Source organism: Piliocolobus tephrosceles, chromosome 1 (genome assembly GCF_002776525.5).
Source record: "Piliocolobus tephrosceles isolate RC106 chromosome 1, ASM277652v3, whole genome shotgun sequence".
In the NCBI taxonomy this organism is placed as follows: domain Eukaryota; kingdom Metazoa; phylum Chordata; class Mammalia; order Primates; family Cercopithecidae; genus Piliocolobus; species Piliocolobus tephrosceles.
This window is the reverse complement of record NC_045434.1, coordinates 67,400,075-67,419,534: the sequence shown is the minus strand read 5'-3', so window position 1 is coordinate 67,419,534 and position 19,460 is coordinate 67,400,075. Positions and strand designations below refer to the sequence as shown.

Below are 19,460 nucleotides of genomic sequence, written 5' to 3'. Positions count from 1 at the left end.
GCAGAAACAAAGCAAGCCCTGGAACACTGTCTCTCAACATGGATTGAGTAAAAAAAATAAAAATAAATCTCCTGTAACAGAAAAATACAAAGATATGTTGGCTTCAGGCATTCCTCGATCTAGGGGCTCAAAATTATATGGCTTCAGTTTCCATCCTGCAGCTCTACCTTCCTCTGAGCTGGCCCCCCCGCCTCCGTGGCTGTTCACTGAGAGGACGAGAGGGCTCAGCAGCTCCAGCTCTGCATCCTGACTACTCCACACTCCAAAGGAGAGATTGCTTCTGCTTCCCAATAGTTTCAGCAAAAGTTCTGGAATTATATCACATGGTGAGATGGACCCTACCGCTTGGCCAGTCCCGGGCCACACATTGATTGCGGATCTTAGATATGGGGTGTGCCCCACCGGAATCACACAGATTGAGGGCGGGTGGGAGAGATCTGTTCCCAAAGGAAAAGCAGGGCGCTGTTACCAAGGAATGGGAAACAAACACTGAGCAGGCAAAAGTGCAGCAGTCCTCAACACCACCCTTGAAATTCCCTGAAGATAACAAATCTCACATGTGTCCTTCTGTGAAATTTAAGTAGTACTTTTTTTTTGATAGGCAGATTCACATTTTAAGGAGGCTAGTGGCACATCCAAATTGCTATTATAACCAAATCTCTTTAAAAGAAGCTACGGCAGTGGTGTCACCGAGGGGTGTTCTGCGCCACAGCAATTGCCCATGTCAGCATGGTGTGGTGGGCTGAGTAACGGCTCCACTAGAGACGCCCACCCTCTAAGCCCCCAGACCTGTCAAAGTCAAAGTCACCTCACCTTGCAGAGGTGATCAAATGAGAGACTTTGAGATGGGAAATTACTCTAGATTATCCAGGCATGCCCAATGGAATCACAAAGGTCATTATAAGAGAGACAGAGGAGGAGGCCAGGTGCAGTGGCTCGTGGCTCATGCCTGTAATCCTAGCACTTTGGGAGGCTGAGGTGGGCAGATCACGAGGTCAGAAGTTCAAGACCAGCCTGATGAACATGGTGAAATGCTGTCTCTACTAAAAATACAAAAATTAGCTGGGTGTGGTGGTGCACACCTGTAATCCCAGCTACTCGGGAGGTTGAAGCAGAAGAATCGCTTGAACCTGAGAGGCGAAGGTTGCAGTGAGCCAAGATCATGCCACTGCACTCCAGCCTGGGTGACAGAGACCCCGTTTCAAAAAAAAAGAGAGAGAGAGAAACAGAGGAGGAGACAGCAAGAACAAGAGGTAGATATGTGTGACAGAAGACAGACGAAAGAACATGGTTTGAAGATGCTACACTGCTGGTTTTGAAGACAGAGGAAGGAAAGAAGGCATGAGCCAAGAGAAACCCATCTCTGTAAATTAGAAAAGGTAAGGAAACAGCTTCTCCCCTATAGCCTCCAGAAGGAACCAGCGTTGCCAACACCTTGACTAGCCCAGTGAGACTGATTTCAAACTTCTGGTCCTCGCAACTATAAGAAAAATAAACTTGTGTTGTTTTAAGCCAAGTTTTTAATAACTTGTTACAGTAGCCATAGGGAACCAACTTGGCAACATAGCAAGTGGTCAGGGTTCAGTGCCCTGGAAACTCTAATTAGCAGGAAAAAGTTTCCACAACCTAGCACAAAAGATTTAAATGTTATCTGGTTGAAAGCCCTTCCTGGGTATTTTAGAATTTGTTTCAGCTTTAACATAACCCCAGGTGCACTTTTGAATAAGGACTTTCACTCACTATTCCTCACCTTCTATGCCTGGTGACCTGGCTGGAATTACTTGTGGGAAAACTAATGCCCAAGGCCTCTGGCTGGCCATGTGGTATGCAACAAAGAAACCAAGGCTTCTGCAAGTCTTGACATTCAGATTCCAGGAATGGTCATAAATAGACCAATGACGTAAACACAGATAGACTGTCTAACCTACATCTACATGTCAACCTCATCACCCTGAAGTATGATGCACAGGAAGCACCTGCTTTTCAAACTCTTCTAGAACTTTCAGAGGATCCAGTGAGGCACAGACATGATCAATGACAGCAGTGAAAACTCCACTTAGAGAGAAGGGCTAGGGAAGGCCGTGAAACAAAGTCATCAGAAAGGATGGCCTCTGAGACACCGACACCTGCCCTCTGTCCTCTTTCATCAGAAATGAAATTCTTAATCCCAAGAATTTAAGAAGATATGATGGGAATGAATTTCTATTTAACCACAACCCTCCAGAATCTCTAGTGCAATACTCCAGTTCAGCTTTAAATAAAATGCCTGTCCAGAACCATTTGAGTTAGGAGGCAAATAAACTGCTCAGACAAGCTAGTAATCAGGGAGAAAATATACTTTCTCTTCTCTCAGCTAGAAATAGCAGGCAAATATGGGGACCTGCATAAGAAAATTACCAGCTCCTCTCTCATTGCAATCTAGAAGGAAAAAGAATAAAATTCTCCTTGCCTTGGCATGGGGTCACTCCAGGAGCTAAGTGTTAAGGCAGAGCTTGCCAAAATAGATCGGATAACAGAAGGAAAAACAAACATCCATGTGTGTATGTGTGCATATGTGTACAGGTGTGTGTGTGTAATGCAGCATCAGACAGGGCAATGTTCCATGGATGCCACATCTCTACCAAGCTCTTGTCACTGCAACATTGTCACTGGATCACCCCAGTGATCCAGGCCCCACCACTCGGGAGATGTTTTGGTTTTCCTTTTTTCTTTTTCTTTTTTTTTTTTAAACAAAGTCCATGGCTTCCCTGGACAAAAGCAGACAGACTTTTCAGAAGAAGCACCATTCTGCACCCATACAAATATTACAAGGCTCTCAGCCCTCTCAAGGTCAGATATATTCCCAGTGTATAAATACCCCCCTTGAATACTTTTTCTCCTCATTACCCCAGGACAGTGGAGAGAGCACTGCAAAGATGCTTCGGCCACAGCTGGTTTATGGGGACTGGCCTTGTTGATCTGGAGTTACAACTCATTGATACCTTTGAATTACAGAGCTCTATTCAGCTGCTTGTTGAAGAAATTATCCTTCAATGTCAAAGATTTATGGCAGGCATGAGAAAGCTCCTTCTATTAACAAATGCTTTTCACAGCCAAAGGGCTTGTAAAAAGCAACCTGCATTGGTCTCTGCAAAGCATGACACAGCAGAGTTCCTCCTAGAACAGCATTTGTACCAAATCTCCAGCCATATCATTCTCAGATCTGTGGACCAGCTAAGTCTTTTAAATAAAGTTTGTGAGGCCTAAATATGCATATTCCTCAAGCAGCTTGAAGCATAACTTCAAAAGTAAAAATTTGGAGTTTTTTTTTTTGAAAAAAAGACCAAAAACATAGATCCCTTATTCTTTGCTGAATAAACTCAACACTACTTCTTCAACCTCAGCAGCAGAGGTGACACTTCCTGACCAAAACTGTTTTGGGGATGACACATTACCAGAGCCCTAGGTTTGCCACTGAGCATTTCTATCCCTTGCCTTCAGACTCTGTCTTCCACTCTCTAGACAGCAGGGCAGGTGCACAACAGAAAGGGAAGGGTCTGGTTTTACAGCCTCATATCACCCATATGACCCACAGAGACCAGGACAGACATTTTCATGGAAATCACTAAAATAAACTTTGTAGTTTAGAGGCAAACAAATCTACGGCTAAATTCAAGTGAACTGGAGACAGGAAGATACCAATTTTAAGACAACTTTTCCAGGTGAATCATGAGATACTTCTAGGGACATCAGTGATGCCAGAAGAGGGCTCCCTGGGAAACAGCGAGGTATATCTTTTAAGACACATGTGTATCCACACCCCATTAACTGTGAGGTGTTCGCAAATCTCCTCAATAATCCCTATCTCCTAGATACCCATCTGCCCCTTCCTACTCCTCCAGGACTCTGAGGCAAGACCTGTTAGAGGGATGTGGTGTCAGCGGTTCCTCCCTCTTGCTGCAGCAGGTCCCAACCCATCAAGGCGCAGAGGGAAGGGCCACCTTTCCCTTAAACCTGGAAATCAAGACGCTGAGCTTAAATGCTCTCCATCCCTAAAGCCAGCATTCTCACTCGCTTCACTGTATTTCCTCAGTGTGTAAAGATGGGCTCTGGAGTGACAGGAACTGATCATGTGTCCCAGGGAAGATGCCAAGACTACAAGGCTGTCAAAGGTGCACATTTGTCAGCAATTCCATATACAGTTTGACAATCCCTTTAACTAAACTTTCTGGGGTCAGATGAGTTTCCGAATTCAGATTTTTTTAATTTTACAAAGCTCAGATATGAACAGCCCCAGCAGAGACTGAGGGAGCATTGTATAGACTCATTATTTTATTTCACCAAAACATGAATATTTATATTAATCTTCTATCAAGTCACATTAGTTATTAAATGAAATCCAGAGTTCTCCAGGATGGGAGATTGGACACCGCCTGGTTCATTTACCTCCAAGAGATAGCTAAAGCCAATCCTTCAGGGACAAAAACCCACAGCAAGGAACAAATGAAGGGGCAACTGCCAAAACCCCAGCAGACATTCCCTAACTCAGGAGGCCCATGGCACAGACCAGCAGAGATGCAAACAAGCTTATTTGGATAATCACTGACATAGAAAAAGCCTTCTAAGCTGAGTTTCTCTGGCCTCAGAACCCAGAAGAGAGATGATTCCACAGAGCCTTCCCCATTTATAGAATCAGAGTTCCCAGGGCTGCGGCACCCGAGTCCAGGGAGGACATAAATAGTGTGTTCAGTCATAGACCATAGCAGGTCCCATGCGGCAGCAGCAGACTAGGTTTTCAGAGCCCCATCCCATGTGACTGAGGTTAACTCCATAGGATGTCGGGCAAGTCACACTCTGATCTTCCTGCCTTTCTCTCTGCTCCCTTCAATGCCAGCATTCCCTGGGGTTTCCCCCACCCTGTTCTCTTCTCACTCTACACAGCTCCATGGTTAATTGCATCTAATCCCCTGGCCTCACATACAACCTTTACGCCCTTGACCCCGACACATCTCAATCACTGGTCCCACCATCTTCTCCAACTCCAACTCATATTTCCAACTGCCTCTTGAACATTTCTGGCCAGGCCCATGTGCCGCTCCTGCTGTGCCACAGATAGCTGGTGCACACTGATATCCGCATGATTCCCTACACACCCCTGCCCTGTACTTGGGTTGGTCATGTGACTGGCTCTGACCAATGACATGTAAGCAGAAATGTCACATGTTTGAGCACCTGGTGTGCCAGTCCCGTGTTCTCTTCCCCTCCATGATGCCAGGACAAGATTTTGGAGAATCAAAACAAACATTGTAGGTCCTGGAGTCACTGCTTAGAAAAAGCCACGGGATTTGTATTGAACTGTCGGAGAAACAAACTTCTATGGTGAGAAATTACTGAGATTTTGGAATTTCAGACAAAGCAGCCAGTGTTAATTTCCCTGATACACCTGCCTTTTCTACCTAGCAAATTCCTGAATTATTACTTCAATTCAAATGCCACCTCTTCTGAAGAGTCTATCTTCCGTGGAAAGTCAGTTACTCTATCCTGTGACCTCTAGTAATTCACTCATACATCTGGCAGAGCAATTCCCTGAATCTACTGCACATTTTTGTGTGTTTGGCACTCACATTTGTGAGCTTCCTTTTTCATCTCTGTGTTCTCACTGCCTCGCAAGTAGCAAACACTGAATGCATTTGATTCAGGGAAGTGAAAATCAGAGCTTCCTCATTATGTGACAAGCAAACCAAATCAGCACTTTCCCCCCAAGTCACAATGTTCTTATCATTGTGCTAGGTTCTGTGAGAGGGCCCAAGAAAAGTAAAAAATGCTGTAACCCACCTGTATCTTCAGATCCTTTGCACCCTATTATCTCTCATCTCTATTAAAGGACAGCTTTCACTTAGAAAGTACATGGTCTTTCCAGGAACTATCAGCTAAAACATCTCACAGAAAGCAAGATCAAAGAGGGGTCTTTTAGTGACAAGATTAAAGTAGAACAGGGCTCTCTCCTGGCCCTTTGAGCCTGGCTCACCCAAGGCTGCCACAGTTTAGGCCCACGGTTTGCCATTCTGAAATACTGCAGCTGTGTTGCTGTTATTTCTGGTGTGAAAAGAGCTGCAGCAAAAGCACTGCTGCCTTCTCAGGGACCCAGATGTGGAGATGATGGGCCAGCTGTGCAGAGTTACGTCATCACCACTTGGCAAAGCTTCCCAAAGCAAAAAGCACAAGACCGTGTCACTGGGCAGGGAACAGAGCAGGGATCTTCTCTTTTAAGATGTAGCGAGTTGGCTATAGTAATATGTACTGTGAGTAGTTCCAAATCTCCCGATTCTCATAGATATAACTCAGTCCCAGCCCAAGGGAAATGGTGACCATAAATAAACAATGATCAATTATTAATAGAATATTTTGACAACTCCTACATAGTAGCAGTTTACCTGCTGCAGGTATGGCTTTGCTTTGGATATTCAGATTACCTATTTAATGCACATTAAACATAAGTTTGGCCCCTGGTATTCACGCAAAAATACCCACAACCAAGAGCTGTGGCAAATACCGATGCCATGCCACAGCTTCAGGAGAGCACAAGGAAGCTTCTAGGGCAGATTCCTAGTAAGACATTCAGAGCAATAAACAAAACAAGGTTAGATTTTGCAGTACATTGCAGGGTAGGACCCACGGACATTAGGTGTCTCTGTTGCCTGTTGATTATAACAGAATATCTAAAACTGGATAATTTATAAAGAAATGGAATTTATTTCTTACAGTTATGGACGCTGAGAAGTCCAAGGTCAAGGGGCTGCATCTGGGGAAGACCTTCGTGCTGGTGGGAACTCTCTGCAGATTCCCCAGGTAGCACAGGGCATCACATGGTGAGGAGGCTGAGCATCCTAGCTCAGGTCTTTCTTCCTCTTCTTGTAAAGTCAACAGTCCCACTTCCATAATAATCCATTAATCCATGAATGGGTTAATCCATTCATGAGGGCAGACCCCTCATGATCCAATCACCTCTTAAAGGCCTCATCTCTCAATAATGCCAATTGAGGATTAAATTTCAACATGATTTTTGAAAGGGATATTCAACCACAGCAGTAGGAAAGATTAAGAAATATCAAATCATTGGAAACATAGTGTAATGGAAGGGAATATACACTTTGGGAGAGTTGGAATAACACCTTTTGGTGTTAAACAAGTATCACATTCAGGAGATATGGGGTACATCAAAAAGAGGGGACACTTAAAGTCATAACTAAACATAGGCAATTATTCCTGGCTGGTACTTTAGAGGTCACATACCATGAACATAACAATGAATGAGTTCCCCAGATCCCATCCATCCCATGTGTGATCCCATCTGCATACATGGAAAACAAGAAACTGACTGAAAACAGCACTGTCAAGCAACTTACCTTGTATGAAGATTCTATTCCAGTAGGTTTTCCCAACCTCATTGCCCCCCAGAAACACCAGGTTGGACAGGATCAGCATCGAGGTGGAACAAGACGCAAGGGCAGCGTGGAATCGATGGCGAGCTTGTGGGGAGAAGTATCGGGCCTGTGAGAAAAATGGCAAGAAGGCATCTCATGACAAGGGTGGAAAAAATGGGGCTAAGACATCATCCAGCTTTCTCTGGCACCAGCCTAGGTGCCTCCCCACAGAGCCTGAACCAGGTCATTATTTAAACAGCTCTCAAAATTTCAATTCCAGTCTGGGTGTGGCAGCTCATGCCTATAATCTCATACTTTGGGAGGCTAAGGTGGGAGGATCACTTGGGCCCAGGAGTTCAAGACCAGCCTAGGCAACATAGTGATATACCATCTCTACAAAAACAATTTAAAACTTAGCTGGGCCAGGTGGCATGTGCCTGTAGTCCCAGATAATTGGAAGGCTAAGGTGGGAGGACTGCTTGAGCCCAGGAGTTTGAGGCTGCAGTGAGCCATGATCACACCACAGGACCCCAGTCTGGGGGATCCTGTCTCAAAACCAAACAAAACCGTACTCCTGCAACATGTTCATTCTACCCTAAGGAAAGAAGTGACATACCCCAAGTTGTTTCTTTGAGGGAGAACAAAATGTGAGGGCTTCCCTCTGACATGTGGAATACAAGCACTGAAACCAGTTAGGATTTAGCGCCCTCCCTCCTCCACTTGTTTTCTGCATGTAAACCTGCAGCTGCAAGAACTTCAAACTGCTGTCTGTGATAACTAGTATATATAGCTCCATGGAATTAGGTCAAGATCAGCATGATCCTCTGGGCCAGTTACAATGACCCTGGGAAGCCAGCCAACCGCCCCCTAAACCTGACATGCTATTAAGAGTAATCTCATAACAAGGGTGTAGGACAATCAATGTGAGCCGAGCCTACCGCTGGAATCAGAGCTCAGGCCCACACTTCACCCGCGGCACACATCGGCACTGAGGATGAAGTGTATCGGCGTGCCTGAAATACTTAAGGCTGGAGGGATGTTTTACGGCATCACAATAAAGAATTCCACTTGTCCTTCCTAGTTCTTCATTGTACTTCTCCTTTTAAGATTTTCCCAGGGATTTCACAAAACAAACAAAGCCTTTATTCTTCAGCACTGACTGTTCTGGGAGCCCCTCCCGAGTGAGGTCACCGTGCTGGAGTGTGCGAGCCCTATCAGCACTTGCACGGGGACCGCCCCAAGGGACTGTGTGTTCAGAATGAGAACCAGGTACAGCACAGCAGCTGGACATGCAGGGGCTCAGGGTATCTGATAAGCACCTCCACCTAATCCACAGACACAGAGAAAGAGGGAGCAAAGGGTCTGGAGATATTTCCCAAATATCCTCCAGAAACCCACACATCTCTAGGGTCACATGCACCCTAATTTCAGCTGTGTTCCAATTACAAACGGAACTCGGAATAACTCAATGAGAGCAGCCGATGCAATTCATGACAGGCAAAAAGGACTACATTGGAGAGCGAGTCTTCAGCAAGAGGCTTACTTATTATGGCGGCCCTGCTGTGAATCTCCTGTGACTGCTTTGGAAGTCATGGTCAGTGTCTTCTCCATCTAGAGAAAAGAATTTCTGACTCCTCCTGTTCTCTCCTGTCAGCCCCAGGGTCTGTTCTGAACTCTCAGATCTGGCTGCTACCCTCTATCTCCCCATCTTCCCACCCATGGCTCTCTGCTCCAACATCCCTTTGGAACATGCTTTTACTGCTGGCAAACACAAGTGTGGCCTGCTCACAGAGAAGCTGTGCGGTGGACAGTGAGATGTCTGCCTGACCATGGTTGTTCCGGAATGCTCTCCAGTGATGTCGAGTGTCCCTACTTAGAGGCCACCAGGCAAGATCACCTCTAGTCTTGCCCCTGCTCTAGGAGGCCACAGGCACGTACAGGAGGACACTGTCAGACAAGACCTGGTACAAGATAACTACATGGTGTGAAAACTGTTAATGAGAGAGAAATGGGAAAGAAGCAGGCTTATTATTCAGCACTCTTCACCTCTGAGAATAATGGGACATTAATCTACCACTTTCTGCATTCTAAAGCAGAGGAAGATATTTTCTGGGTATTACTGACTCAATTAGCAGTAACTAGGAAGGCAGGGTGAGAGGAAGTTGGGAGACGGGGGAAGATCCAAAATGGATTAAGAAAATATGAATTGTCTTAATTGACATAAATGCGTCCAAGTAATTCTCTCCAGATACTGCGGTTACTAACAAGACATTTGATTCCTAAGGGATCCGCTGAGTCTGACACTCCACCACTTCTGTTCTAACCACATCAGTCTCCCCCAGCCTCACATCCTGAGAAGGGAACACAAAGGTCCTGTGTGATCTTTCCTTTGTTAACGTCAACTACCAAGAGTGCACATAGCTTGTTAAGCTAAGTGGCTCTTCTTTTGTGAGAAGTGATTACAATTATTAAAAAATCAACAGAGAGGTACTGAGAGAGGAAGACTCTCTTTGCATGGGGCTGCTAAGCAGGACTGTGGAGCTGATACTTGGGGCAGGGTAAGGACTGGCCACAGCAGGAGGAGGAGCTGAGGGCCAAGGAAGGTGAGAAGAGACAGCGTGTCTTGGAGGCATAAGGCTCCTCTGTCCAGCCCTGAGGCCCCAGCTCCTACAGTTCTTCCTTTGATTCTGTGATTACCCCCATATCTTTCCAAGCTGCATGGTTCCGTAAGTTCCTATATCTACTTAGGAAAAAAAAAAGTCAAAATCATACCAACTGTGAAGGAGCTGCTGATCTCAGAGATAGGAAGGGAGGGGGGCAGCTAAAATCTGGAACGGATGACTACAATCCAATTTTTATAATTGTTTTTTAAAAATTTAGGAATTAAAAAAAATTTAAATAAGCAAGAATGTTAAAAAGCACAGCCTGTTAGAATCAAACTAAAAGGATTTAAAGGAGAAATCAAGATGCCCATAGGCAATTCTTGATTATCACCCAGGGTGAGTGGGTGGGAGACAAACTAGATGAAGATCAAGGAATCCAAAAACCTAATTTTAACCAACAGCCTCATCCTCTGACAAAACTAGCCATGCCAATAAGCAGCAAAATGAACAGAGCGTTGCTCCTTTTCATGGTGAAATGGTAGGGAAAAAGAATGATGGGCCACAGGAAGGAAAAGGGGGTGGGATCTGTCCGATTCATCCACAAGAGGGTAATAGCTAACAACAAAGGGGACAGGAGTCTCAGCTGCAATTCATCTCTCCTCTTTGCATTCTCTGGACACTTTGGAAGGTGATGGTTTTGACACAGGGATCACTCTCTCCACCTTGGGAACCCCCTGGCTCAGCCACTGGCTTATAGGAGCTCTAGGGGTAAGTTCCCAGGAGGAAACAGGTCATGAAACTAGAAGGTATATTTCCTTGGACCAGGCAGCTACATCAATAAATCTAACTTTTGGAATCTCTAAGGCCACAGGGCCAAAGCCTCCACTTTAAAGACTTTTTCTCTTACACTCTCTTTTCCGTAGTCCTACAGCAATTACCCCGGTGGTCCTTCATCACCAGGATGCAGGCCTCTCACAAGTGGGAGGCATGCCTCAGGTGTTAAGTCACCATCCTCATGGCTTTGGTACTTGAAAACTCCCTTGACAAGACAATTCATGTTGAAGAATTGTAAACGAATGGGGGAACATCAGAAGACAGTGAAAAGCCATCAGGTATGACAAAGAGAATTGCCACGTTGATCAGCTAAGGCAATAATGGACAAATAGAATATGATTTTCATTAATATGAATTTATCAGGACAAAAGAGAGCTCTGGTCTGGTCCCGGTCTCTTCTCAGAGCATAGACTGGTCTGTAGCAATCTGATTTTCTGGCAGCAAAAAACTGGGAGTGGCACTATCCCCTAGGAGATGTTTGAAAAGTTGCTGGGCATTTTTGGTTGTCTCAATGACTACAAGGCAATATGACATTTGGTGGGCAGGGGCCAGGGATAATAAGCACACTGCAATGTGCAGAACAGACCTATCCTGCCCAAAAGGTCAGCAGAGCCCTGTTGAGAAAGGGCGAATTGTTCTCCTCCACATTCATCACAGAGCAGAGTTCTCGCTTGGTCTATGTGGGCATTAGGAGCAATGCCAAAAATGTGCCCCCTTTCCTTTGGGATCCAGAGAAATGCATTCCAGTGCAGGGAATGTTCCCTCACAGCATTCGACCACGAGGCCCCTCCTATCCTGCCCACCACCTGGCATCATCTGGAGAGTGAGGAGGAGCCTCCTGTGCCCCCAGCCACAGACAGGCAAGGTGTAGCCACCAATTCCAAGCTTCCTCCCCTGACATTCCTGAAATCCAGAAGAAAAAGGAAGAATGAGAGGTGGGGCACCTGAGAATCACTTTGTTCTCAGGCAGGCGTGACCAGTTCTCTACACGGTCTCTATGGTACATGACAGAGGGGTGGGTTGGGCAGTTTCTCTTCCTGTGAATGTGAATATACCCACTCTTCAGGTGCAAGGGCAGGTGCTAGACTTCTGGCCTGGTTACAGCAAGCCCCTCAGAACACTCAGAGCACAGGCTTAGGGCTAACTTCCATTTCCTCTGAGTAGTTTGCCTGTGATCCAAGAGACTGACATGGGATGGGGGAATGTCATGACAACACTCAGCTATGGCGACACTTGGCTTTAAACTTCCCTCTAAGACACTGACTTCCAATGGGAAGGACTGCAACCCAAACCAACTAAACCTTAGGGCTAAACTAAACTTATGTCAAACTCCTTTGTACTTCCAGGTGTGAGGTGTCTGTGGCTTCCTGTGCATATTCAAATCTCCATGGCAACTCATCCATCTTTTCCAGGCAGCATCCTTTCCCTGGAAATCACAAGATTGGTGGGGGCAAACAAGTCAGGGATGGGGGGCTGCAGGAATGTGGGTCAAAAGCAAAGCTAGAAACATACGTGGAGATGGGAGACAGATGGCACAGTTGGGCTGGAGGTTGTGGGCTTGCCAGCCCCTCACTCATCCACGGACGGGCTGCATGTGGGGCTGAGACGGGAGGTGGAGACAGGCTGAGCATCTGGAGGAGCAGATGGCCGGAGGAATGGCTGCTGGAGACTGTGACAAAGGCTTGGCAAGTGGGACCTGATGCTGCTTATTTTTAAGTGTTGGAGAAGCTAAAAACAGAAACTGGGTGGGTTTGAGCAGCTGGACACAGTTCTTCCATATAATCACTGAAGTTTTCCATTTTCTAATAAAAATGCTAACCAGAGGGTAAGAGAGGATGAAAAAGGCAATGACAAGGGAGGGGTTGGTGGAGACCAGAGAGAGCAAATGAGTGGTGAACACCCCACAGACTGTAAAGATGAGGCCAGAGACAACAAGAGACACAATTATAACTCTCAAGAAAGAGAAGAATGACCAGAGTGACACAATCAAGGTCAGGAGGACTCAGATTCCAGTCACTCCAGGGCCCATGTCCCATCTCTGTGCCAACTTGTAGGATGTTTTCCCGTCTCAAAACATTCAGTCATTTTCAGCTAGAAGTCTGTGTTTTACCAGTTTCCCCTCTCTCATGTTCCTACCAGCTTAGTAGGTTCCTCAAGGATAGGGCAGGACTGTTTCTCAACTATGCACCATCCAAGAGCCACGCATACCCTATGTGTGCTCAATAATTAGCTATCACCGGTCTCGCCCTTTGCCCTAAATAAGTTACAGAATCTCCTGAGTTCCTAAATGTTCTATCCCACCCTATATCCAAGCTGAATGAATACATGAAGACTCTCTGAAAGCAATACCTCCTCCTTCCTTCAAGTGTACAGAGCTTCAAACAACAGCAGGTCAATGCAGTTACATTCTCCGAACTCTGTGTGCATGCTCCTGAGAGAGAATCAAACACCTGCAGCAATGAAGGCAAAGCCAGTTTTGTTTAACTGGACAAGTTACCTTCCTCACACTTTAGATATCCAGCTTAGTTTAAAAACTGCAGAGGCCAAAGTTTAGCATTTAAATCCATGCAGTACGTGAAAACATTTCAGAGTACTGTCAAATAACTAAGGAAACAACTGGCTCTGTCTAGTCAGAGAACTTAAGCCTTGTTTGGGGTGCCTGGGGTCCTGCTAAAAGTTCCGGATTGAGCAATAGTACTGCCTCACCCTGAGTTCTTACTTTTTCACTGCCGTGGCTCCACCTCCAGTCTGTACATCTCTCCTTCGAGTTTTCCAGAAGCCTCAACTTTAACTGACATGTCATACTCTAGCATTTCTCCCTCTAGTTCGTCAAGCACATTATGTGTCTCTACTCTGCAAAACGCTTTGATATTTCTTCACTGCTTAGAGACTGAAATCCAAAGTGGGAAGGCACTTTAAACTGGATCCCATTTTACTTCCCAATCTTAACTCTCCTCACTTTTTATCAATGACATGGCTGTCTTCAGCGTTCCCCAAACATAACATGTGCTTCCATATTTATGTGACTTAGCAAAAGCTGTTCTCTCTACGTTGAATGCATCTTCCGTATTCTTCAAGCCCCAGCTTAATGTCAGCTCAGGAGAGCAACAGCTTTGGACCAGCCCAACTTGGGTTTAGGTTCTATATTTCTACTTTTTATCCGTGTTGCCCAGGACGTGCTGAGGCTCTTCATTTACCTAATTCACATTGGTATTAGCACAGTCAGTTACCCATTTTCTGTGTTTCTATAACCCATGGGCTAGACAACATCTATCTACGTTTTAGATAAATACAGTTTGTGATGCAAAAAATTCACTGCGTGAGTAGCTTTACTTATACTGTAAAATAGGTAAAAACAATTCATATTTTACAAATGAAGAACTAGAAGAGCAGAGAGATTAAGTAACTTACCCAGATTATAGACTGATAAGTGCAGTGCAAGAATTCACATGTTTCTCTAATTGAACATCTTCATGCTCCTACTACATTACACAACTTCATATCTGTGAGGCAGTGTGGATTCCCTTCTCTCAACTGCAACCTTCAAGATCTTTGCCTCTTGAGTGCCATACACAAAGTGGATTTTCAAAAAATATTTGTTCAACAAATATGTCATGCATGTATCCCACTAACAATGGTTGGCAGATACCAACTGTTGATTTCAAATGCCATATGTCTTCAAGAACATATGGCTTACAATGACACTGGAATTTTTAAAAGTAACTGGGATCTACAAGTGCAGTAGGAGATTTAGCAAATCTCCCCAGAAAGTGATATCTAACAGAGCAAAATATCTGCATAAAAATTAATAGGCCCTGGGGGAAAAGGGGGGTTGGAGAGATGTTGGCTGGTCAAAGGATTCAAAATTTCAATTAGATAGGAGGAATACGTTGCAGTAATCTATTGTACAACACAGTGACTATATACTTAATAACAATATATCATATTCTTGAAAATCACTGAGAGAGTAGATTTTAAGTGTTGTCACCACAGAAAATAAGTGAGGTGGGGCATGTTAATTTGCTTAATTAAGCCATTCCACAGGTATACACATTTCAAAATATGTTTTACACAATACATTTTTATGTGTCACTTAAAAATTTTTAAAGGAAAACTATAAGCCAAGCATCCAAATGAGAAAGAAGTAAAATGATTTCTGTTCACAGATTACACGTACAAAACCCTAAAATTTCTACCAAAAATGTTAAACAAATTCAGCAGAGTTGCAGTATACAAAAATCATATGCAAAAAAACAGTTGTGTATCTCTATACACTAACAATGAGCAACCTGAAAAGGAAATTAAGAAAGCAACTCTATTTATAATGGCATTAAAAAGAATAAAATACTTACGAATAAACTTAACCAGGGAGGCAAAAAATTTGTATAATGAAACTACAAAACAATGCTGAAAGAAGACATAAATACAAAGACATCCCACATTCATAGATGGGAGGAATTTTTTTTTGAGGCAGGGTCTCACTCTGTCTCCAGGCTGGAGTGCAGTGGCACAATCATGACTCACTGCGGCTTCGACTTCCTGGGCTCAAGCAATCCTCCCACCTCGGCCTCCTAAGAAGCTGGGACCACCACAGGTGTGGCTAATGGCAACTGGCTAATTGTTTACTTTTTTGTAGTCTCACTATGTTGCCCAGGCAGGTCTTAAACTCCTGGGCTCAAGTGACCCTCCCACCTCAGCCTCACAAAGTGCTGGAATTATAGGCATGAGCCACTGCACCCAGTTGGGAAGAATACTGTTAAAATAACAATACTACCCAAAGTTATACACAGATTCAATATAATCCCTATCAAAATCCCAATGACATTCTTTGGAAAAATAGAAAACCCCATCCTAAAATTGATCTGAGATCTCAAATGGCCCTAACTAGCCAAAACAACATTGAAAAAGCAGAACAAAGTTGCAGGACGCAAACTTGCTGATTTTAACACTTAAAACAAAGCTACAATAACCAAAACGGTGTGGTACTGACATAAAGATAATCATATAGACAAATGGAATAAAATACAGAGACCAAAAATAAACCCTTATACGGTTAAATAGTTTTCGACAAGGCCAAATGATTCTCAACAAGGGCAGAAAGAGCATTTAATGAGGAAAGAACAGTCTTTCCAACAAATGATTCTGGAAAAACTGGATATACACATGCAAAAGAATGAAACCGGACCCTTATACTATATACAAAAATTAACTCAAAAGGGTTCAAATATCTAAAAAGAAGAACTAAAACTATGAAACTTAAAAGAAGACAGGGGGAGACCTTCATGACATTGGATTTAGCAATGATTTCTTGGCTATCACACAAAAAGCAGTCAACAAAAGTAAAAAGAGATAAACTTGACGTTACCAAATTAAAAACTTTTATGCATTAAATGATACTATTAATAGAGTAAAAAGACAACCCAGGAATGGGAGATAATATCTGCAATCACATCTTGATAAGAGTTTAATATCCGGAATATATCAAGAACTCCTACAACTCAACAACAAAAAAACAATTTAAAAGAATGGACAAAGAACTTGAACAGACATTTATCCAAAAAAGATATACACATGGCCAATAAGCACATAAAAAATCATAAAGGAAATGCAACTCAAAGCCATGAGATATCACTTCACACCTTCTAATGTGGCTATATCAAAAATGAAATAACAAGTGTTGATGAGGATGAGAAGAAATTTGAAGCCCCGTGCATTGCTGGTGAGAATGTAAAATGGTACAGCCACTGTGGAAAACAGTATATAGGTTCCTCAAAAAATTAAACACAAAATTGCCATATGATCCAGCAATTTCATTTCAAGGTATATACAAAAAAGAACTGAAAGGGACTCAAACATATATTTGTATACCAATGTACACAGCAGTATTATTCACAATAGACAAAAGGTGGAAGCAACCCAAATGTCTGTCAATGGATGAGTACACAGAGTAACATATACATAAAATGGCATTTTAGCCTTAAAAAGGAAAGAAGTTTTGACGTATGCCACAACATGAATGAACTTTGAAGACATTATGCTGAGTGAAATGAGCCAGATACAAAGGGACAAACATTGTATGGCTGTACTTATATAAGATACCTAAAACAGTCAAATTCATAGATACAGAAAATAGAATAGTGGCTACTAGGGATGGAGGGAGAAGATGGGAGATTTCAGATTGGGATGATGAAAAAGTTCTGGAGATTGAAGGTAGTGACGGTTGCAAAACAATATGAATGTATTTAATACCCCTGAATTGTATACTCAAATATGATTAAAATGGCAAATTATATGTTAAGTATACATCATCACAATGAAAACATTAACAGGCCTTTGCTAACAGATATACGGAACAATGAATACATGCAATTTTCAATTGCAGGTGGACCATAATCAAACTCAACATGTATTAAACCAGGAAAGGAGCCTAAATACATTCTAAGAAGTCATCATGAAGGCCAGCATCATCCTGATGCCAAAACCTGGCAGAGATACAACAAAAAAAAGAACACTTCAGGTCAATATCCTTGATGAACATTGATGCAAAAATCCTCAATAAAATACTGGCAAACAAAATCCAGCAGCACATCAAAAAGCTTATGCATCATGATTAAGTTGGCTTCATCCCTGGGATGCAAGGTTGGTTCAACATATGCAAATCAATAAAGGTAATTCATCACATAAACAGAACTAAAGACAAAAAAAAACACATAATTACCACAATAGATGCAGAAAAGGCCTTTGAGAAAATTCAACATCCCTCCTTGTTAAAAACTCTCAATAAACTAGGTATTGAAGAAGCATACCTCAAAATAGAAGACTGATATGTAACAAACCCACAGCCAACATCCTACTGAATGAGCAAAAGCAGAAACTGTTCCCCTTGAAAACCAGCACTAGACATGAAGTCCTTGCCTATGCCTATGTCCTGAATGGTACTACCTAGATTTTCTTCTAGGGTTTTTATGGTATTAGGTCTAACATTTAAGTCTCTAATCCATCTTGAATTAATCTTCGTATAAGGAGTAAGGAAAGGATCCAGTTTCAGCTTTCTACTTATGGCTAGCCAGTTTTCCCAGCACCATTTATTAAATAGGGAATCCTTTCCCCATTTCTTGTTTCTCTCAGGTTTGTCAAAGATCAGATGGCTGTAGATGTGTGGTATTATTTCTGAGGACTCTGTTCTGTTCCATTGGTCTATATCTCTGTTTTGGTACCAGTACCATGCTGTTTTGGTTACTGTAGCCTTGTAGTATAGTTTGAAGTCAGGTAGCGTGACGCCTCCAGCTTTGTCCTTTTGACTTAGGATTGTCTTGGCAATGCGGGCTCTTTTTCGGTTCCATATGAACTTTAAAGCAGTTTTTTCCAATTTGGTGAAGAAACTCATTGGTAGCTTGATGGGGATGGCATTGAATCTATAAATAACCTTGGGCAGTATGGCCATTTTCACGATACTGATTCTTCCTATCCATGAGCATGGTATGTTCTTCCATTTGTTTGTGTCCTCTTTTATTTCACTGAGCAGTGGTTTGTAGTTCATGTCTAAAACACCAAAAGCAATGGCAGCAAAAGCCACAATTGACAAATGGGATCTAATTAAACTAAAGAGCTTCTGCACAGCAAAAGAAACTACCATCAGAGTGAACAGGCAACCTACAGAATGGGAGAAAATTTTTGCAATCTACTCATCTGACAAAGGGCTAATATCAAGAATCTACAAAGAACTCAAACAAATATACAAGAAAAAAACAAAGAAACCCATCAAAAAGTGGGCAAAGGATATGAACAGACATTTCTCAAAAGAAGACATTCATACAGCCAACAGACACATGAAAAAATGCTCATCATCACTGGCCATCAGAGAAATGCAAATCAAAACCACAATGAGATACCATCTCACACCAGTTAGAATGGCAATCATTAAAAAGTCAGGAAACAACAGGTGTTGGAGAGGATGTGGAGAAATAGGAACACTTTTACACTGTTGGTGGGATTGTAAACTAGTTCAACCATTATGGAAAACAGTATGGCAATTCCTCAAGGATCTAGAACTAGATGTACCATATGACCCAGCCATCTCACTACTGGGTATATACCCAAAGGATTATAAATTATTCTACTACAAAGACACATGCACATGTATGTTTATTGCGGCACTATTCACAATAGCAAAGACTTGGAATCAACCCAAATGTCCATCAGTGACAGACTGGATTAAGAAAATGTGGCACATATACACCATGGAATACTATGCAGCCATAAAAAAGGATGAGTTTGCATCCTTTGTAGGGACATAGATGCAGCTGGAAACCATCATTCTTAGCAAACTATCACAAGAAGAGAAAACCAAACACCGCATGTTCTCACTCATAGGTGGGAACTGAACAATGAGTTCACTTGGACTCGGGAAGGGGAACATCACACACTGGGGCCTATCATGGGGAGGGGGGAGGGGGAAGGGATTGCATTGGGGAGTTATACCTGATATAAATGATAAATTGATGGGTGCTGACGAGTTGATGGGTGCAGCCCACCAACATGGCACAAGTATACATATGTAACAAACCTGCACATTATGCACATGTACCCTAGAACTTAAAGTATAATAAAAAAAAAAAAA

General features: G+C 43.1%; 1 protein-coding gene across 8 annotated transcripts in view; it reads right to left on the bottom strand.

The window, feature by feature from the left end:
• HHAT (hedgehog acyltransferase) overlaps nucleotides 1-19,460 on the bottom strand; it is a 346,361-nt gene that overhangs the window by 41,926 nt on the left and 284,975 nt on the right. For all 8 annotated transcript variants that reach the window (XM_023198313.2, XM_023198317.2, XM_023198312.3 and 5 more), the window contains one exon: nucleotides 7,386-7,530. In XM_023198313.2, the coding sequence (XP_023054081.1) occupies nucleotides 7,386-7,530 (145 nt within the window). The remainder of the gene's footprint in view (nucleotides 1-7,385; nucleotides 7,531-19,460) is intronic.